Here is a 22,540-nt window from a genome sequence, read left to right as displayed (position 1 = left end):
CACACAAATGATTGAACACAGCATTCCAATTCAGGGAGAATCTAACAATTTAAGAACAATATGTTTATTTTAACTTAATATTGTTGTTGTACGGAAAATGAAGTAATTCTGTTCTTGTAAATAAATTAAACAACACAAAATAATTGTAAAGTAGTAATACATCATGGTTTCGTCGTCACTTTCTTTAAGAGACAGGGCCCTATTTCACGAAGCGACCATAGCTCTACGGCTGTCGTAAATCTGTGTTATACAGTTGGAGCTACGGTGGTCGGAACGCTACGATTGCTTTGTGAACAGGGGCCCTGGCATTTGCAAGGAAGGGAAGCTCAACAGTTATTCAGAGAATATCCACTCAGCCTTGACCGCCAGGAGACCACATGATACTTCGAAAATATATCTAGTATTCGCAAGTAGTTTTCTTGTAAAGCATACTGTTATAAACGACAGAGTCTTCTTTTTATACCTTACCTAACATTTATTAATCACCATTTATTTATTTCACCTGTGATGAAAGTACTATATTTGTTACCGCCGTTGTGGTCTAGATGTAGAGCGTCCGGCCGGAGAGCGGAAGGTCCGGGATTCGATCCCCGGCCGCGTCATACCAAAAGACGTTAAAATATGGTACTTGTTGTTACCCTGCGATCGGCATTAAGGGGCTAAAACAAGGACTGGTCGGCTCGGAGTCAGCATACTGTGTCTGAGTGGGGTATTCATGTTAAACTGCGGCATAGTATCTCAGTGGGCATCAGTCCGGACTAGTACACACACACACACACACACACACACGTGCATGCAATAATCTCGGACGCGACGTTAAACTTTCACCTCACCTCACTATTTGTGTAAAATTCAATCTGCCTTTTTTGTTGCTATGAAGTTACAGAATTGTAACTAGCAATGTGTCAGTTTTTGTATTCAGTACTAAAAATCATAAAATAAAGGGTAGGGTATGAGATAGATATGAGATGTATGAGTGGGCGAACAGCGAAACATTTTCATGAGATTGCGTGTTTACCTGTTGTGAACAGCGAAACATTTTCATGAGATTGCGTGTTTACCTGTTGTGAGGCTGACCCCAAGTCATAACCAGGCTGTTCATCAGATCTCGAATATCACAAAGATTGCTCTGTCAGGAAACTGAAACCGCGATCGTAAAAAATACCGTCTTTCAAACTTCATCAACTGGCAATAAGGACTTATATGTGTCCATGCCTGTAAAATGAATTGCCATATAACTATCAATAATTTGAGGCATTTTGCCGGTGCGATAGAGTCAACCAGAGACCATATATTGTCTCTGGGTCAACTAAGAAACGGTCATTTCACAGACGGTAGAACAACAAGACCCGTATTACTTCTGCCGGCTGATATGACTGTGTGCTACTAACATTCTGCTGAGTAGAGGGTAATCCCAAAACGTTTCGATATGATTCCTGTGTTCCAGGCATTACTACACTGATGCCTGGATGCGGCTAGTTTTGATGCCCTGTATCATCATTTTGTCTCATGTGTGGGGATGTTTTGTTTGTTTGTTTGTTTGTTGATTAACGCCACACTCAGCAATATTCCAGCTATATGACGGCGGTCTGTAAACAATCGAGTCTAGACCAGAGAATACAGTGAGTGACATCATGAGCATCGATCCACGCAGTTGGGATACGAGCCTGACCACCCGATCCTGTTAGTCACCTCTTACGACAGGCTTAGGCGCCTTTTATGGCAAGCATGGGTTGCTGAAGACCTACTCTACCCCGGATCTTCACGGGTCTGTGGTGATGTAATAGGTAAACATTTACCATGGAGAGAGTTCCAACATTGACAGTATATTTTCCCCATCAATTGTATTTTTACCCATATTCAGGTGATCTACAGGACAAATGGTTATTCCTATATATTGCCCCAAAAAGGATTACATAGTAACAAGTTATCAACCAACGCAACATAAAGCTTAAAAGCACTTAGGAACATGGTTGCAAAATATAGTTGCCTCCCTTAGACAGTTCCCCAGTAAGCTCCGCCAGCGGCTATCGCTGTGAAGAGCTTGCCTTTTCCGGGTATTTCCAAACCGGACAATACCTGTTCACCAACATTAAAAACTACATTACAAAACAGATTAGTTCCAATTAAAAAAATGTAGACATATAATCAATCTGTTTCCATGAGATAGCATTATGTGAGTAAAAAATCATATGGTTATTCCTATATATTGCCCCAAAAAGGATTACATAGTAACAAGTTATCAACCAACGCAACATAAAGCTTAAAAGCACTTAGGAACATGGTTGCAAAATATAGTTGCCTCCCTTAGACAGTTCCCCAGTAAGCTCCGCCAGCGGCTATCGCTGTGAAGAGCTTGCCTTTTCCGGGTATTTCCAAACCGGACAATACCTGTTCACCAACATTAAAAACTACATGACAAAACAGATTAGTTCCAATTAAAAAAATGTAGACATATAATCAATCTGTTTCATGAGATAGCATTATGTGAGTAAAAAATCATATGAATAAAACATAGTGAATTTGTGAACGTGGTAAGTTTCTGGGAATTCCCCTGAACCGAAAGTATCAGGTACCTAGAACCGTGGTCGCCATGTCATGGGGCGTGGCCAAGATGGGTCACGTGGCACAGCACCTGCCATAGATATGAGGGGTCCCGTTAAGGAGAAACATAATAGTGAAAGTAGAATTAGTGGAAATTGCGCAACTAGTTGACATACATTTATGATCATGGCGGAGGAAGTCGAGTTTGAGTTTTTCTCAAGCAACGATTCGCCTTTTAGCCTTCAATATCCAGCGACTTTCACCATAGATGACAGGCAGTTCCTCTCCGTTGAACACTACATCACCTACCAACAGGCCGGTGAGTTAAGACTGTTATAAATATAGGCGTGAACTATACACCTCTATTCAGGTTGTTGGATAACGCTATCCTTGCCAATATTGCCGAGAGCCCCGAAAGACACGTATAATAACAATACGTGTATGCAGTAACATATAGATGTCACCATGAGATATGTTGGTTGAAAGGCACGTGAACGCTTAAAGATACACGTCACACATTTCGAAATCGAAAGTAGAATTTTTTATGCCACATGGCAAAACAACTCATTGTCCTTCGTGTGCATTTCACGTCGTGGCATGTCATCTATTTATATTGCTAACGTGTCATATAGTGTTAGGTATAGCCTCCGTGAAACTGATTGCATGTTCGTCTTTTTATAGCGTGCACTGGTAACAACTTGTATGAAACGGTACGAAAGTGTGCGCGTTGTCTGGTCGGGGTCAGCTAGTTTGAAAATAGTTTCGATTGCGGGGTCTTCTATGAAACGGGTGCGAAGGGGCAACTATTTTGGAATTATGTGACGTAGTAGTCGTAGTAGTAGTAGTAGTATTTATTGTTGTTTGGGCGCGCTTGGACCACAACACGGTCTAACTGTGTTGTAAGTTCAATAGTTAGTACACGAATTCCTCCTTACAAGTAGAAATGACAGAATTGAGATGGAGACATTTTACATGGAAAGATATAATGTTGCCAACTAATACCAGTCTCAATATAAATGTAACATTGACATGAATATATTGACATCTGCCAAGACAAACATATTCCTTCACTTGCGATAAACAATCTTATATCCATTCAAAAAGCGTTGAAATAAAATAATAAATTACAGAGCGGCTCAAATATGTAGCATTGCATTTTTGCCGGTATTCGTGGCAAAGTTAATAATTGCTCTTTGAAAAGATCAGCATAAGAGATAATTCTAAAAAAAAGAATATATTTGTAAAATTCAAATCTGAAATTATATTTCATACAAAAAGACGTTAAAAGATGGTACAAGTTACCCTGCCTTAAGAGTGTGTGTGTGTGTGTGTGTGTGTGTGTGTGTGTGTGTGTGTGTGTGTGGCTGCTTGTACAAGTCCGGACTGATGCTGATTTACAGTGCTAGCCCACTGAGATACCATGCCGCAGTTTAACATGAATACCCCACTCAGACACAGTATGCTCACCCGAGCCGACCAGTCCTTGTTTTTATCCCTTAATGCCGGGCGCCAGACAGGGTAACAACAAGTACAATCTTTTAACGTCTTTCAGTATGATACGGCCGGGATCGAACGCTCTACCACTAGACCACGGAGGCGGTCAGGGCATTAAGGAGATAAAATAAGGATTGATGGGTTCAATATATTATTTCTGAGTGGGTTTTCATGTTAAACTAATGGTCTGTCAGTGGCCTCGCACAATATTACAGGCATTCGACCGGACTAGTCAACCCCCAGTTCACACCACCTCAATCCATTCCTGAGGTGATAGTGTAGTTTTGTCTATATGTTCTTCCCATGGAAATTCCGCGTTAGAGCAACCCTGCAAAAGGGGACTAAATGATTCGGGGTGCTCAGGCTCGGTGACATGGTTGACTGCGTGTAATCGTACCCCTTGGGGCGTTGCTGACTGATGATTGGTATTATCAGCAACATACCAAGGTCCAGACTAGATTATTTACAGGCCCCCATAATGTAGCTGGAATTGTACTGAGCGTGGCGCTAAACAAACAAGCCAATGAGACAACCCTGTTTGTCAGGACCAGACACGTGCTCGTGGGTTTCAACCAAAGTGGTTCCTTCTTATTACTCGCTCTACTCAGTTTGGATCTCTTCTGAGAGCTTAAAGCATTTTTTACGTAGTGAGTTAGTCCAGGTTAGTGTTTAACAACCCATGCTTGTCGTAAGAGGCGATTAACAGGATCGGGTGGTCAGGGTCGCTGACTTGGTTGATGCATGTCAGCGTATCTCAATTAGATCGATGTTCATGATGTCAATCACTGGACTGTCGATATATGGCTGGAATATTGCTGAGTGCGGCGTTAGGCAACAAACAAACAATGTATTTTCAAAATTTCAGTTGTATCTGAGGATAAGGCATGTGCTGAAAAGATTCTGTCCGCCAAGGACCACGAGAAACAAAAAGAATGTGGGCGATGTATACGGGACTTCAACAAGCAGGCTTGGCAGGACAGCATGAAAGACGTCCTGATTAGTGCCATAGAAGCCAAGGTGGGATACTACGCAACACGCACTTATATTGTTAACAATAAACACGGCATATTTTGGGGACTATGTAAACATACTTTAATTTATTTTATATTCAGATTAAATGTGTTAGATGGGGAGCAAAGCTATGACACTGCATGAACTTTAAGGGTTTATGTATCGGTTCACGAATATAGCAGCTAATGGTTTAGCTCATGTTTTTTTTAAAAACTGAAACATTAAATTACAATGCCAACACCCCTATTGGGCCCATATTTCGGCATACTTTTAGAACTTAACAAGCTGTTAGTATATTTGAATGAGAATGAGATTTGCTTGTTTTCGATTTATGACCAAACTGATGAAGAAAAAGGAAATGTAAAAATATTTAAAAACACATAAACTAAACAATTGATCTGGGGTCATGGGAATGATCATATTTAGCCTTTTCCTTGAATTACGCAAATTCTATCTCTACGTAAATGCAAATTTCTTTCAAGGTCCTGCAAGGTTTAATTCCTTCAGTCAACCATTTGAATTTCTGCTCATGTTCATATATTTCGAAACTCTCTATAACTTTAAGATTTGACATTTTCAGTACGCCTAAAAGGGTACGCCCAGTAAGCCCGTCCTACCTCGTACTTTCCCGGCATCAAATATCTAATAACGCCCTCATATCTGAAAACCCATAATGTATATCTTCTAATCTTCCGAGTCGTCATAGGTGCCGAAATACCTCGCACATTACGCTGACACACCCTTACGTACCTGAAATATCTCACTTAAGGATATTTTATGGGTTTTTCTTACAGTTTGATCAGAATCCTGAGTTACATGATACCCTGCTTGCCACGCACCCTAAACTCTTGGTTGAGGCCTCCCCTGGGAGTAAGACGTGGGGTATTGGGCTTGCCAGAGACGACGTCAGAGCCTTGGACAAAAACACTTGGAAGGGAGCCAATGTGCTGGGATGTGCCATGACTCGTCTCCGGGAAAAACTGATGGCGCATGAGAGGAAACATGGCGGCAGAGCGAAGAAACACGTGGCACCCGAGAAAGAGGGAGAAGCAAAAGCGGACCAGAAGGATCCCGAGGTGAAAACAGGGAAGAAGAAAAAGAAAAAGAAGAAGATTCGTATAGAGGAAGAGGGGACAGCGGTGGAAGAGAGACAGAGAGAAGGGGGCGTGGGAGAAGAGGAAGTGAAGAATGGTGAAGCCCGTCCTAAGCGAAAATGGTTAAACGAAAAACCGGATCAGAATAATAAGAAATGTGAAAATGAACAAATGGATCCAACGGGAAAACGAGACAGTGATCCGAGGGGTGGCACGGGTGCAAGGGTGATATGTGACAGTACACCAACTGATCTTAAGGCAACATACGGCAACCAGTCAACAAACGACGCCCAGCTAACCTCAGGGTATAGAGGCTATAAACATGAAGGACTATCTGGGGAGGACAAGTTGTATTTATTTTACGGCTACAAGTCTCCATTCAGCCACCATCACCCAGCCACATTCACGATAGACGGTAGAACATTCAACTGCGCTGAACAGTACATGATGTATCAGAAGGCCGGTGAGTCAGTACTTGAACACTGCACTGAGTGAGGTTGCATAGTGATTGTGTGATTGGGTGGGAGGGGCATGCGTGTGGATGTGGTGATTCAGTGAGTGAGCGGGTGAGGTGGTGAGCATTTGTGATAATATGTATTTTCGAACTTCAGTATTGGATGGGACCTTGATTTCGTGAAAAATATTATTAGATCGCTTCGTCCTATAGTTACCCTAAAGCCATTTATTTATTAGGGCCGTAGGAAAGCCCAATGCCAGTAGTAGCAAAGGCGTTCGTCCTTCATGCGGAAGACCCGGGGTTCGTTCCTCACATGGGTAAAATGTGTGAAGTCCATTTCTGGTGTCCTCTGCCGTGTTGTTGCTGGAATATTGCTGAAAGCGGCGTAAAACCAAACTGACTCACTCGCTATGTCGTGGCCTTGTTTGTAATTTCACAACTGAAGAAAGGTTACACTTCTGATCCCACCCACTTAGGGTCTGAAAGTGGTTATCAATACTATGATGCCATGTTTCTCATTCACGGATCGAGATAACTGAAGAGGGTATACTATTTCTTGCCAAATAAGATGCTTATCTCATCGAGTGACCTCACAAAACTTCGAACAACCACTGAAAATGTCCACTTTGGTACACAAGAGTATATGATCGTGAAGATCTGTAAGAAAATACCGAAGTTAAGAACCTTTGTGTTAAACCATTTAAATTGCATGTTTATATCAGACACACTCTATTTCAATGATTTATCTCACATTTAAATATTTCAATATATTTTCTTCATTGTTATCTTAATAATTATTTTGTCCCTTTTTTAATTGTTTTTATTTTGAATTGTTCAGTTACATTCGAGGACAAGAAAATTGAGGAGGCAGTAATGGCAACGTATAATCCCGCGGAACAGAAGCGCCTTGGCAGGCAGATCGTCAATTTTGACATAAAAGTGTGGAAACAGTGCTGTCAACGCGTTGTTGAACGCGCCAACCTGGCCAAGGTGAGAATGAGTGAATGATTGAGTTTTGTTTAACGTCGCATTGAACAGTCTTTTTCCCACTTATATCACGGCATGTCGGCTTCATGTTGAAAGAAAGTCCAAGGTTGTGAAGCTCATAGAGATTTTCACTTAGGTGAAAACCCTCGGCATGTTGACATTTAAGTCGAGTGAGTTAAGACTCTAATGGCTCTATTTCGAGTGTGCTGGGTATTAAATCAATTGTAACACTTCAATTATTATTCAATTTGGGAGAAAGTGGGTTTAAAGGAATAGAAATGTTAAACAAGTTTGAGAATATATTTTATCTACGTTTCCCTTGTTTTCAGTTTTCTCAGAATCCTGATTTGAAACGAAAGCTGTTGAAAACACACCCGAAATTGATGGTTGAGGCAAGCCCATCAGACCTCGTATGGGGCATTGGACTTGCCAGGGACGACCCTCTGGCCTGGGACCAGAAGAACTGGAGAGGGAAGAACCAACTTGGCTATATAATGACTAAAGTGAGGGACATGATTATGGAACAGGAAAAGAGCTAGATGTAATTGAATAGGGCAGTGTTTCAAATTAGTAGTCGTTTATTTTCTGATAATTGGGTTGGTGGTCTGAAATGTTACAGGAATATTGAAACTTAATAGCGTTTACGTGAGAACAAAGCCACACACTACTTGTAGTACCGGTGAAGCTGTGAGTGGTGTCCGTCGTGGGTACTTATCGCGGTTTCATGCAGTCAGACAGGGAAACAATTGTAAACTGGTTTTAAGCCGGATTGTGTTTACACATTGTTGTTCTTTGGGGATGCGTAAACCAAATAATATAAATGAATCCCTAAAAGGTGAAGAGCAAGTGAGATCAGTGGAAGAGGGGTAACACACATGAATGGCAAATATTGTAAAACACGAATGAAAGTCTGCATGCTTATAAGAGATACTTGTCAAGATTGAGTTCTAAAATTGGAGCCGTAAACTATTTTTTTACAGAGTTATTGCCCTTGCTCCATGCTTTTCAACTTTCTGCATAGTATCTGCAATGGGGACAACTTTTCTCAAAAACTACTGACGTTACATAAATGAAACTGTGCATGCTTATCCTAGAGATACTTGTCAAGACTGTGGTCGAAAATTGGTCGTGTAAATTATTATCCCCCGCCCAACGAAGTTATAGGATATAGAAACAGGCTCCGTCCGTCACGTTTCGCTTCCGGAGCATAACTCATAAACCGTTCACTATTTTTTCATCAAACTTTGCAGGTCTGTCAGGTACATGCTGAACTGGTGCCTTTTGCTATTGAGAAATTTTAGAAAATTTTATTTTTTACGTTTCCATTGCAACCAGATGGACTTAGGTTCTGTGAGGGTAGGGTTCGTTTCCGGAGCATAACTCATAAACCTTTCAATATTTCTTCATTAAACTTTGCAGGTCTGTCAGGTACATGCTGAACTGGTGCCTTTTGCTATTGAGAAATTTTAGAAATATTTATTTTTTACGTTTCCATGGCAACAAGATGGACTTATTTTTTACAATTTTCATGACAAGTTCCACCTCGGTTAAAAAAGGTTATGGTTTGTTTAGATTTAATTATGTCATAAATTCTGCAACAGGGGCGGGGGGTATAGCCACGTTAGTGGCAAACTCTTGTTTCTTTTCAGAATTACTTCCCCTGCTACTTATTTTTAGATTTTGAGCATACACTGTTACGGCCCTTGTACCATTTTATTTGACAAAGTGCATAGTGTCTGCATCGGGGACAAGCTTTCTCAGAAAGTACGTAAGTTCGCTTATCTAAGAGAAACTTATCAAGACGAGTTCGAGAATTTGTGCCACAAAATATTTTTTGTCAGGGAAGATGCCTTTTGTGTGTATTAATTTGACATGTAATCATTTATTCTGATGACATAAAGCGACTCTAGTGCCAATCTCTTCAAAGGGTTTTATGGGACTCTTTTTTATTGGTAGAACAAACAAAATTCTAATGTGTCCCTTGACGGACAATCTATACACAGAATTTGGTAAAGGTAAAGCAATCAGTTGAACCAGTAAAGTAAAAGTTACAGGATTTAAATTATGTATAGAAGTGTTCCTGCAACGCATCAATGTACTTAGATAAAACAACCTAGGCGCAAACGACCAAGGTGGATTGTGACGTCACCTGCCATAACATGTATTTAACGATAATAAAGTGTTTGCTTCTTGAATAGTGTTGCGTATTTCCTTTGTAACGTAACACCTGTTACACGTCCATACAGAGCAGTCGCACCTTGTGCCTTCGATATGAAATTTCTATTGTTACAACCTGCGACAAACTACTCTTTGGGAAATGAGGCTCGGGGATCGTTTTATGATTATATAAATCATGTTAACTACACCTATTTTCACAGCAGAGATGTGTGGAATATAGTTAGATCATTCCAATTACACCAAATTAAGACAGTTACTTTCAATGTAGACTTTGGTGACGACGGTTGTTAGAATTCTCCGTAGCCCAGATATATAGAGGGCATTGAATTTTTGTGACAAGAAACAAGGTTAGCTCATCGATTGATCTGAAAAGGTTGATATTTTCACCAGTAGCGTAGCGCGTATTTCGTCGCCGATTCCATATATCTTGTGGTACGGGTGTCCCAGTCGTCTAAGGCGCCAGGAATTCGCTGTGCTGAGTTGCGTCCCTTGGGCACGCCAGAAACATGTTTGTGGGTTCGAATCCCTGTTCGTCCCGATTATGTGTCAGCACTATACCCGTGCTCGTGCTTAACGTCTGTCACCTGCATCACTCCGGAGTTTCTGAGAATTGCTCTCGCACATGCATGGACGGCTATTTCAGTGTCTACACTGACTCAACGCGAAACTGGGGGAGCGAACGGGTGAAGGGTATTAAGCATTCTTGAATGCAAACAGAACACACTGTAAAATCGAGGGTAGTATCGAACAGCTGCTGACGTTACGGACTTGCAGGAAAGGGAATTCATTGTAATGTATTTAGGTAGTCTGTCATACACACCCTGAAACAAATATATCCAATACACCCCATGTAGGTCTATAATTGTTAGCAAGTCTAGATGACTGTCTCCTTTTTATGATAATCTATCAAGATAATTATTTGGAGGTGCTCTGTTAAAAAAATATATATATTTCAGAGACTAGGTCTTAATTAAACCCCATTCACATGGACAAAATTTACTCATGTAAGCAAATTTACTCATGGAATATATTTACTCATGTAAGCAAAAGTATATTTACAATGCGTTCACATGAAGTTTATGCAAGGTAGAAGTAAACATCATTTCATAAATAAATTGTGGACTTTTATCAGTTGAGGCCATGTCGATCGCTGTGGAAGATAGTCAACCAGAGGCGAAAGAGAGACTTTCCATACTTTCTTAGTATGGGATTAGTCTTAGGATTATGCCAGGAAAGAGAACTGTGGAAGAGAGAACGTTCTCAACACTGGTGGAACAATGTCGTCATACGATCATTTGATGATAAACTGTGAATCGATAACTTTCGCATGACACGCGAAACATTTTATGAACATGTTATGTTCTTTGCAAGGAACTACAGCCGTATTTTCCTGATTATCAGTATCTTGGATTTAATATGCTTACGTAAGCAAATAGAGAATCTGTTCACATGACCAGAAATACTCCAGGAGCATATATACTTATGAGTAAATATACTTTTACTAGACCTCATCAGGTGTAGCAAATATACTTTCACCCATGTCTCTTTACTCCTGGAGTATATTTACTCACGTAAGCAAATACGTTCACATACCACCATAAGTAAATTTACTTATGTAAGTATATATACTCACGTAAGTAAAAGTGTCCATGTGAATGGGGCTTAAGTCTAGTGTATTTAGGCCATGTGTATCTTAAGGTATTCCAGCCTTATGAAAATGTAACATAAATGATGAATATAGGATCGGCAGAATATGGTAGTCCCAATACCAATCTCATCACACACACACACACACACACACACACACCAGACCTCATACTATACACTCCTGCTATATAGCTTCGGCCCAAGTATGCTTGGTTATCAAACATGCCTACAAAAAAAAAATCAGAGTTACCTCCCTTCGGAACGCGGAAGTGTCGTAAGTTTGCCGAAACAGAAATTGACCACCTGAACTGAACATTACCAGTACGAACAGATAAAAGACATAAAAGCAGTTACCAACATGTCAGACACCAAGTCAGTCAAACCATCTGAAGTAAGGACGAATCTCAAGCGAAAAAGCGGCGATGTACCACCAGTCCCCGAGAAGAGAAAACGTGAAAACAAAACCAGAGACACTCTCACTAAGAGCGATCTTTCAAAATCGCACCAACACATCAAGGGGAAAGACAAGTTCGAGTTTTTCTACGGCAATACGTCGCCCTTTAGTCAACACCACCCAGCCACATTCACGATAGATGGCGTAACATTCAACTGTGCTGAACAATACATGATGTATCAGAAGGCTGGTGAGTGTTAATATTGATTTACCGTATTTCTTCTATTAGACGCCGAGATATATGCACTACAAGCCGGTCTGTAATTGACGCCGGGCCATACGCTCTGACCCGCTCTGGCAGGATCCATCATTGGAATTAATGATCCCTGTCACATTAACTTACGGCATGTAATAAATATTCCCTTACTTAATATAATGACTGTTTCCTACAAATGTACCCTTTGTATGACTGTAACATTTAGGATTCGGTAAGGTGAGTTGCCACTCAGCCAGCATTCAACAGAATAGATGCCGGGTCAACGGCTTGCGCGAAAATAATATATACCCGGGCGTCTGATAAAGGAAATACGGTATGTGGGCATCGCATAGTTTTATTAGTAGTTTGAATAGCATGCGACAAACCACCAATATGACAACTTTGTGACATGCAAAAAATATTCCTCCGCATCACCCATCCTTTCTTCTTCAGTACCTCGATGTTTCTACTTTCAGTGTTATTTAAGGACAAGGAGTTTAAAAAGAAAATCATGGCAACCAAAAATCCACAGGAACAGAAGCGCTTTGGTCGGAAAGTCCGGAATTTCGATAAGACAGTATGGGAAAAAAAATGTATACAGATTGTTGAACGTGCTAACACGGCCAAGGTAAGGTACAAATGAATTAATATTTGATATATATGAACCATTGGGGTGGGGATGAAACCCATAGTTCGGTATGGTACTGACGAACCATGATTCAGTATCAGTGCGATCAGGATTCGAACTAACGATCGTTGGATTCTGGCACATCTAGGGGACACATTTTGCACTACAAAAAAAGTTTACTGCACGCAGGGCAAGTGTAAATTGAGCTTTCCCTTACCTCAGAATTCCCCGATTTACTAATTCCCCTGGTCCAAGCACCCAGTGGGAATGGGTTCTGTGTACTCATGAGTGAAAGTGTACTACTATGACGGGATTACCAAAATGCACAGATCCAAAATCTCACTTGCCTGATCTGTGAATATTACTTGACACGGGCGTCTGCAAGTTGTAATAGTTAAAAATAGAACATCTGCCTGAAACATCAACGTGTTGGTGTCGTAAGGTATTTAATGGCCAAGTTTTCTTTCTCCCAGTTCTCACAGAATGAGGACTTGAAGAAGCAACTGTTGGCCACATCGCCCAAAGTGATGGTTGAGTGTAGCCCCAGGGATCGCTTGTGGGGTATTGGGCTTGGGAGGAATAACCCCAAAGCTTGGGACACCAAGACGTGGCGGGGGAAGAACCTGCTGGGGCACGCCTTGACTGCAGTCAGGGACAGACTGGAGAAGCAGCAGGATGAGCAAGAAGAAGAAGATGGGAAGGGCAAGGGTACAGATGATGATGAAGGGCCGCAGGTCGCAGAGAAAAATGTGGACAGAGAGAAAGGAAAGATGGATTGAGGACGGAGATTTAAAGGGAATGATGTAGCGAGAGATTGTGTTTATGTGTGGAGGGGAACGGGGGGGGGGGGGGGGAGTGAATGTTGTTTGACAACGCCATCAATATTGGACCTACATCAATAAATCGAGTCTGGGCTATGTGTACCTTGGGGTGTTTGACAGCATGAGCAACGATCTCCGCGTCGGGTTCGTTTGCTTAGCATTATACTATTTTTGTGTTTTGTTGTGATCTTACATTTGTTTGGTTTGTTCATACTTACCATTAAATGGTAGATTTGGCAGTGTCGTGTTTTTTATCATCACAGTACCATTCGCTTTCACTCGAATTAATACCGTCGAGAGAACATGTTTTAGGGGTGTACGGTAAAATATATATTGAAAAGTTTTATGATACCCACGAGCACGGGTATGGTGCTGATAAACCTAGAACCATAATCGGGGCGTCATGAATAGGTTTCTGACGTACCGAATGGACGCAACTCTGCTCAGCCAGTTGTGGTGCCTTAGACGACTTAGACGGCTGGGCTACCCGTGCTTCCTCATCACACCCCAGACGGCGTTGGATGTTATAGATGCATCAATTGCTGGTTTGTCTGGTCCGTCTCGGTAATTCACAGGCTGTCGTGACATGGCAGGAGTGTTGCTGACTGTCGCATTAAGCAACAGACAAACAAAAAAAACTCTGCATAAAACCGCGTTCATTCGGTCACTGTTTTTATAGTTTAACCCAATGCTTGTATAAGTCGTGAAAGGGAAATATTTCGTTGCGTGTGTGGCATATATTGACAAATGTACAGTGACAACTATCAACAAAAGAAATATGACAACCTTCTTATCTCTTGAGTGCGTGTTTTACATTTTTGTGGATTGATACGTAGGGTGTGTTTATGTCATGAATAATGCTCGTAATCTCTTTGTACTAATGGTTCACCCTAACGCTTTATCAAGTGAATTAGGCCTTACACCCATTCGTCACTTTCCGTAACCTGCATTTTTTTTTTGTCCCAGAATGCTACGAGTGATCACGAATGGCCCTTTGCCTCAATCATACAGGCGATGGTATTGTCGTTGATAAAAAATGTGAATAATGTGAATCGTAAACCGTCCTGGTACACTATACAACAGAGGGGCCTATTCAGGCGCATGCTGGACTTTGAATGGTGAATGCAAAAACACATGGTGCTCTCTGGATCGCGTGAAAAATTGTTGCAGGCATGCTAAGCGACATAACAAGCCAACTGTTTAGGCTAAAACTCTGGGCCAAAAAAATAAGGAGGGTACCTGCTTTCAGTGTACGCCCATCACAACGTATTGGGCAGAGATAGCCACCAGTTTCTTATTCATGTCTATAAAAGACCCGTGAAGGTCCGAGATAGAATAGGTCTTCAGCAACCCATGCTTATCGTAAGAGGCGACTATGCTTGTAAGGGGCGATTAACAGGATGGGGTGGTCAGGCTCGCTGACTTGGTTGATGCATGTCATCGTATCCCAATTGCGTGGATCGATGCTCATGATGTCAATCACTGGATTGTCTGGTCCAGACTCGATTTTATTCAGACCGCCGACATATAGTTGAAATATTGCCGAGTGATGCGTTAAACAACAAACAAACTAACAAAGAAAGATGTAGATCGGACGACCACAATGACTGCCGCCTGTGGCGGACAGGTCCAAATTTTTCTCAACGAAAAAGGCTCAATCTATATTAGCTTACCTTCTCATCATGGTCAACAGATCACATTGTTTTAATCATTAGAACTACAAGCAGGGCTAAAGCAACCACAACTGGAGATTCTTTACAGAGAAGTCAAGACTGTTTGGTTATTTCTTGGTTAACGTATTTCTTTGTCAAAATCCTGGTCGGTATAGGCAAGAGTAGTACTGTGCCAAGACTGTGTAATGTATATTTTTGTTCAATTATTTTTTACTAAACACCCAGGCAACTCTAGATAAAAAAATATTACAATTTTTTTTTTTTAAATGCTTTCTTTGAGTAAGTGTTAGTCTCAGGCTAGAAATACATAACAAAAAGCGTTCTTTAATATATTCACATTGAAAAGACACGCACATGAACAGTCTTGAAAATATGGTTCTTTTCCGGACACGGTCGGATTGATTGATCCGGTATTAGAATAAAAGGTGCTAATACCTGCACTTATTACATTGGATCTATAAACACAATCGTGTCGTGTCGGTCTGGTATATTGATTGTCCTCCTGACAAAGGAGGCGCTGTGCCGATACAAAAGACTTCTTGGAAATTGATCAAGCAAAAGCGAAAGTAGAATACTGAGAAGGTTTCGTTCAATCGGTTGTAACCGAAGCAAACTGTTAAGGTAAGCGCTGAGCTCTTGGCGCTGACAATCTACTTCAGAAAGTATTTTACATCTGAAGAATCCATCCCGGTCTATTATCGAGGAAACTATGTTCGGTGGTGACAAACCAGAATTAATGTCAAGTCGTAAACGGAAGAGGAACAATGAATATGACGAGGTTGATCCATCAAAACGACGCAGAGGCGAACCTTCGTTGCCAACAAGACATCCCTACAAGCACAACTTTAACAATGTTGACGGACAATCAGACAAATATGAACTTTTCTTTGGCTGGCGATCACCTTTCAGTCAACATCACCAAGTCACGTTCACAGTTGACAATAAAGTTTTCAACTGCGCCGAGCAGTATTACATGTACAGGAAGGCAGGTGAGTTGACAGGTTTTGTTTACAGACCATTTGCTGCCTGTGTTAACATTTTTCCAAAACATTGTTCTATGATTTATATATAGGTTTTGACCTTTTTATGATCTAAGGATTTAAGTTTTACAAAATACGAGTTGCAAATATATAAACATTCGAGTGAGCTACAGAGTCTCATGAGATACATATACATGTTTATTAAAGTTTTTATGTTTTGGTGACAACTGTTTTCTTTTTTCAGAGCTGTTTGAAGACAAAGCTATTGAAGAGAAGATAATGAATTCCAGTGATCCCAAGGAACAGAAGCGTCTGGGCAAGCAGATCCAGAACTTCAACTTTGACACGTGGATGCAGCACAGCATGGAGGTTGTGGAAACAGGCAACATGGCAAAGGTCAGTCTGTGGGGGCGGTATGATCACTTGGGGCGGTGAGGTAGCCTTGTGGGTAAAGCGTTTGCTCTCTGCGCCGAAGGCCCGGGTTTGATGCCCCACATGGGTACAGTGTGTGAATCTGGTGTCCCCTTCTATGATGTTGCATGGAATATTGCTTAAAGCTGCTTAAAACCATACTCACACACTTAATCACGTACACGTGCCTTTTAGGGGTGTCATTGGTTCGAAAGTGTAAGAGCGATATGTTACTACTCAAAAAGTATCACGATATATATCGATATCGCCATTGATAACGAAAGTAGTTATTATTTATGTGTATACATAAATAATCGAATTGAGACCTGTAATAGATTAAGAAAAGAAAAACTGAAGATGACTAAGATGAAGAAAAACCTTCAGTACCCAATGTGAATGATAACAAGACAGTAAATACTCAATGGCTCAAAACGCTATCCGGAGCCCTGTAAAAATACACCATGCTTGATCTCTGTGCTGAATAACTTGAGTATTGGTTGGTCACAGTGTGTGATCTGGTAGTCATCGTACAGAATAGATTCTTACAGGCCGACGTGATGAATTATGAATTGAATAATGCTTGCTAGGACTGCCAAATGACCCGATACTGGTCCCCTTTAACACACGTGGAGCACATGGTGATATATTAAGATAATATTTCGGAGGATGATAAAAAATATTCTCATACCTCCATGTCAGAATGATGAGATCTGATTGGTCCACATGATCTTGATAAAATACTGTGTAACCCGCCTTGGAGGGTAATACATTTTCCAGCCGGGGAATAAATATCTCATACCCCGCCACGAGCAATACAGGTTCCACGTGGATTTCTGGGAGGCAGAATAGATCCCTTATACCCCGGTTCAGAGCAAAACGCCGCACGCTTTTTCAGAGTCAATGGAAGTCTCGTGACATTGCACACGTTAACCTCAGCTCAATCGAAACAACTGTTTTCTATCAATTTTTTATTTGGGTTAATTCTTTAACAATGTCACATTAAATGTGAGTAAGATAAATACGTTGAAGCAGGATCACTCGAGGTATAAGGCGTTTCATGCGCCTCATGCTACAATTTATAATATGACATGTCTTCTAATTTTTGTTCACCCACAAACCAGAATTGTCATAATATTCTGTAAACCAATGAATATAATAAGCATGGCTTACTTTTTACTTAAAATCGAAACTATATATGAGATATTTTTGTTATGTTTCCAGTTTTCCCAAAATCCCAACCTGAAGAAGAAGCTGTTTGCCACTTCACCTCGACTGATGGTGGAGGCGAGTCCCTACGATGCTACCTGGGGAATTGCATTACACAAAAATGACCCCCGGGCTTGGGACGAGCGGACGTGGCAGGGTAAAAACTTGCTTGGCCAAATCCTCACCAAGGTCAGAGACAACCTGATGAGACAGGAAGGAGTTTTGGGTGACGATGAATTGGAAAGTAGGGAGAAGACAGGTTACAACACTGCTGCGATTCATAGTTCAGATGGGTATCACAGGAATAATTCTGATGATATGGGCAAAAGAAGTGCGGAATGGCAAGGTTTCAGTCACAGGGAGCGGAGTGAGAGTTATGGTCAAAGGATGAGCAGCAGTTGGTGTCCAGATAGTCGCAAAGGGGAAAGTTACTTGCAATCAAGACCACCCGACAAGCGCAACTTTCACAACATTGACGTCTTCGCTGACAGACAGTCACAAAAATATGAACTTTTCTTTGGCTGGCGATCACCTTTCAGTCAACATCACCCAGTCGCGTTCACAGTTGACAAGAAAGTTTTCAACTGCGCCGAGCAGTACTACATGTACAGGAAGGCAGGTGAGTTGTCAGGTTTTGTTAACAAACATTTGCTGCCTGTGTTAACGTTCTTCCAAAACATTGTTATGCGATTTTTATATATGTTTTGACCTTTTTATGATCTAAGGATTTAGGTTCCACATTATACGAGTTGAAAATACAAGGCTAGGGGTCAGCAGTCGTATTAATTTGGAGACGCATTAATTTCAAGATTTACAGCATATAAACAATCCAGTGAGCTTCAAAGACTCGTGAGATATATACACATATGTATATATAATTATTAAAGTTTTTATATTTTGGTGACAACTGTTTTCATTTTTCAGAGCTGTTTGAAGACAAAGCTATTGAAGAGAAGATAATGAATACCAGTGATCCCAAGGAACAGAAGCGTCTGGGCAAGCAGATCCAGAACTTCAACTTTGACACGTGGATGCAGTACAGCATGGAGGTTGTGGAAACAGGCAACATGGCAAAGGTCAGTCTGTGGAGACGGTATGATGCACTTGGGGCGGTGGGATAGCCTAGTGGGTAAAGCGTTTGCTCTCTGCGCCGAAGCCCCTGGTTTGATTCCCCACAGTGTGTGAAGCTGGTGTCCCCTTCTGTGATATTGCAGGGAATATTGCTAAAAGTTGCTTAAAACCATACTCACACACTTAATCACGTGCACGTGCCTGATTTGGGTGTCATTGATTGGAAAGTGTAAGAGCGATATGTTACCACTCAAAAAGTATCACGATATATATCGATATCGCAATTGATAACGAAAGTAGTTATTATTTATGTGTATACATAAATAAATCAAATTGAGACCTGTAATAGATTAAGAGGTTAAGCCAAATAGGAACTAGGCCGATTCTTTAAATGTTTATGAATGAATTTCTGCCTATTTGTCAATCTTAATCATGATGCTCTTAACAAATGTAACCGTTTCTGTGGCAATGAATTTTTAATATATTATCAATATTCATAAATATATATCGATACAGTATCGACATTAAACATTTATCGATATATGGCGATATACGATAGCATCCCTACTTACCATCCTGTATGGACTTAAGAGAAGATATCTGTGTTTCCCTACAGAACTCAGGGGACTACAAATACTGAATACCAAAGAAAAACAACTTTCAGTACCCAATGTGAATGATAACAAGACAGTAAATACTCAATGGCTCAAAACACTATCTGGAGCCCTGTCAAAGTACACCATGCTTGTCCTCTGTGCTGAATAACTTGAGTATTGGTTGTCATAATGTGTGATCTGGTAGTCATCGTACAGAATAGGTTATTACAGGCCGACGTGATGTCGACAGAATGTTTCTGTTTAAACATTCACGCACTTACAAAGTGACAAAACACAGACCACAATGATCGTGAATGCCATTATGAATGTCATTATGAATTGAATAACGCTTGCTAGGACTGCCAAATGACCCGATACTGGTCCCCTTTAACATACGTGGAGCACATGGTGATATATTAAGATAATATTTCGGAGGATAATAAAAAATATTCTCATACCTCCATGTCAGAATGATGAGATCAGATTGGCCCACGTGATCTTGATTAAATACTGTGTAATCCGCCTTGGAGGGTAATACATTTTCCAGCCGGGGAATAAATCTCTAAACCCCGCCACGCGCAATACAGGTTGCACGTGGATTTCTGGGAGGCAGAATAAATCCCTTATACCCCGGTTCAAAGCAAAACGCCGCACGCTTTTTCAGAGTCAATGGAAGTCACGTGACATTGCACACGTTAACCCCAGCTCAATCGAAACATCTGTTTTCTATCCATTTTGAATTTTGGTTAATTCTTTTACAATGTCACATTAAATGTGAGTAAGATAAATTCGTTGTAGCAGGAGCACTCGGGGTATATGGGGTTTCATGCGCCTCATGCTACAATTTATAATATGATATGTCTTCTTATTTTTGTTCGCCCACAAACCAGAATTGTTATAATATTCTGTAAACCAATGAATATAATAAGCATGGCTTACTTTTTACTTAAAATCGAAACTATATATGAGATATTTTTGTTATGTTTCCAGTTTTCCCAAAATCCCAACCTGAAGAAGAAGCTGTTTGCCACTTCACCTCGACTGATGGTGGAGGCGAGTCCCTACGATGCTACCTGGGGAATTGCATTACACAAGAATGACCCCCGGGCTTGGGACGAGCGGACGTGGCAGGGTAAAAACTTGCTTGGCCAAATCCTCACCAAGGTCAGAGACAACCTGATGAGACAGGAAGGAGTTTTGGTTGACGGTGAATGGGAAAGTAGGGAGAAGACAGGTTACAACACTGCTGCGATTCATAGTTCAGATGGGTATCACAGGAACAATTCTGATGATATAGACAGAAGAAGGGTGGAATGGCACAGATTCGGTCACAGGGGGCGGAGTGAGAGTTATGGTCAAAGGACGAGCAGCAGAGGGTGTCCAGATAGTAATTGGGAGTTGCCACAGAGGACATATTACTACAGTAGTGGGCGAGAATGGGCAGGGAGGGATGGGAGACAGAAGTTGGAGAGACGTACATTTGGAAACCCGTATAATTATAGATGGGATAGCCAAAGAAACCCAGGCATGTATACACATAAGACAGATTCGCGAGAAAGTTACAGCTGGGGGGATAGTGACACGGGTAGTTATAGTTATAGCAGAGAGGGGTTCGAGAGACAAGTATATTTCCAGATACAATAGAGATAGTGATGGGGTTTTTAGAAGCACTATCACATCCCCGAGTAACTCGTGTCATTCCGGCAAAGCCAAATGGAGACTCGTGCCCCTCTCGAAGGATCCCATATTGGCGTTTGAACACGAGAACAACTTCAAACAAGAACGATAACTCTTATTCAATCCGCGTCTATGAAGGCGCGAGGTGAGGGCTCGTTATTCCTGTTATAAAAGTGTCTTTGTCTTTGCAAGTATTAGTTTTTATAAATACGATTTTAAAATTAGACGAAATAAATGACAATCGGAAAGTGATTTTCGAAATCACAGATTGCATTACTTAGAATTATTCATTTTAGAATCCCAATAATGATTTTGTCTTTACCTTTCTTAAATCCGCAATTCGGAGTTCAGAGTTCCAGATAAGCTTGCTATATTGAATACCCAAAGAAAACTATCAATACCCAATACGAATGATAACATGTGAATAAATAAACACTAATAATAATAATTATAATAATAGTTTATTACTTTTCAGGAATTTGATATACATCTCAGATCATGACTAAAATACTCAGCAAAAACAGCACGTGACAATTAAACATTTATGGTACATACGCTATTACACTTGACATAAACTATGATGAACATTTAAATGAATTCAATGCATTAAATACACATTATAGATGATAAGATGTAAGATATGGGCAGTTAAAGACAACACAATTAAGAGTTATTTTGAAGGAAATAAATAAGATAAACATATCCCTGAGTATAATACCATAATATTTGTTTGAAAAGAATTAAGAATCTATTTGGAAACAAAGATGTATGTAAGAGTGATATAAAGTAAAAGATAACGAGTGATCTGGTATTTGGTATTCAATTAAATAAAGTGTCAGGGTATAATACAAACTTAGTCCCTCACAGTTTAATAAGCCAGAATAAATGTACACATTAGGTATTATAGCATTAATGATAGGTCACTCATTTTGAACAGTTAACCCCCTTCTATTTATTACATTAAGTTTCCATTTATTACTTCTCTCAGTTTTTACTTCTTATATTTTATACGCGGTAGCTTCTTTTCATTGTTATATGTTAGAGAAGGATTTTCTTCTTTACAAATTTCGAAATAATTCGTTTGAATGTCATGTCTTTGCGTATATATGATTTGTGGTAAACTAACTATCATATAGTAGAGAATGTTTATTGAGAAATCATTTTGTAAACAACTAGAAGCAAATAAAACAGTTTACTTGAGTCACTCTTATTAATGTACCAAATACGTGTGACGCGTATCAGACAATACAGAGAGCTGTACATGTTGGGGGAACGTCGACAACCAGATCATCAGCCCAGTATGAAATACCACTAAATATATTTTACTCACCACTCTCCTGATCCTGATGTGTAATCTATCAACATAAAACCACCTGTAAATATTTTTTAAGAAACATCAGTTAAGTATCATTGTT

At 40.5% G+C, this 22,540-nt stretch overlaps 3 protein-coding genes across 3 annotated transcripts; all 3 read left to right on the top strand.

The window, feature by feature from the left end:
* Positions 1-2,624: 2,624 nt before the first annotated feature.
* Positions 2,625-8,623, top strand: LOC124138826. Its single transcript, XM_046505708.2, has 5 exons — positions 2,625-2,863; positions 4,904-5,055; positions 5,844-6,606; positions 7,439-7,590; positions 7,917-8,623. The coding sequence occupies exons 1-5, from the start codon at positions 2,725-2,727 to the stop codon at positions 8,124-8,126; spliced, it is 1,416 nt and encodes a 471-aa protein (XP_046361664.2). The 5' UTR covers positions 2,625-2,724; the 3' UTR covers positions 8,127-8,623.
* Positions 8,624-11,670: 3,047 nt separating this feature from the next.
* On the top strand, positions 11,671-13,750 carry LOC124138825 (riboflavin biosynthesis protein PYRR, chloroplastic-like). Its single transcript, XM_046505707.1, has 3 exons — positions 11,671-12,056; positions 12,539-12,690; positions 13,164-13,750. Exons 1-3 carry the CDS (start codon positions 11,771-11,773, stop codon positions 13,467-13,469), a joined length of 744 nt encoding a protein of 247 aa, XP_046361663.1. The 5' UTR covers positions 11,671-11,770; the 3' UTR covers positions 13,470-13,750.
* Positions 13,751-15,025: 1,275 nt separating this feature from the next.
* LOC124138824 lies at positions 15,026-22,325 on the top strand. Its single transcript, XM_046505706.2, has 5 exons — positions 15,026-16,173; positions 16,409-16,560; positions 17,797-18,400; positions 18,706-18,857; positions 20,439-22,325. The coding sequence occupies exons 1-5, from the start codon at positions 15,894-15,896 to the stop codon at positions 21,090-21,092; spliced, it is 1,842 nt and encodes a 613-aa protein (XP_046361662.2). The 5' UTR covers positions 15,026-15,893; the 3' UTR covers positions 21,093-22,325.
* Positions 22,326-22,540: the final 215 nt, after the last annotated feature.

Source organism: Haliotis rufescens, unplaced genomic scaffold (assembly GCF_023055435.1).
Source record: "Haliotis rufescens isolate VD_foot unplaced genomic scaffold, xgHalRufe1.0.p SCAF_2, whole genome shotgun sequence".
Lineage (NCBI taxonomy): Eukaryota > Metazoa > Mollusca > Gastropoda > Lepetellida > Haliotidae > Haliotis > Haliotis rufescens.
This window is presented reverse-complemented; position numbering and strand designations above follow the sequence as displayed.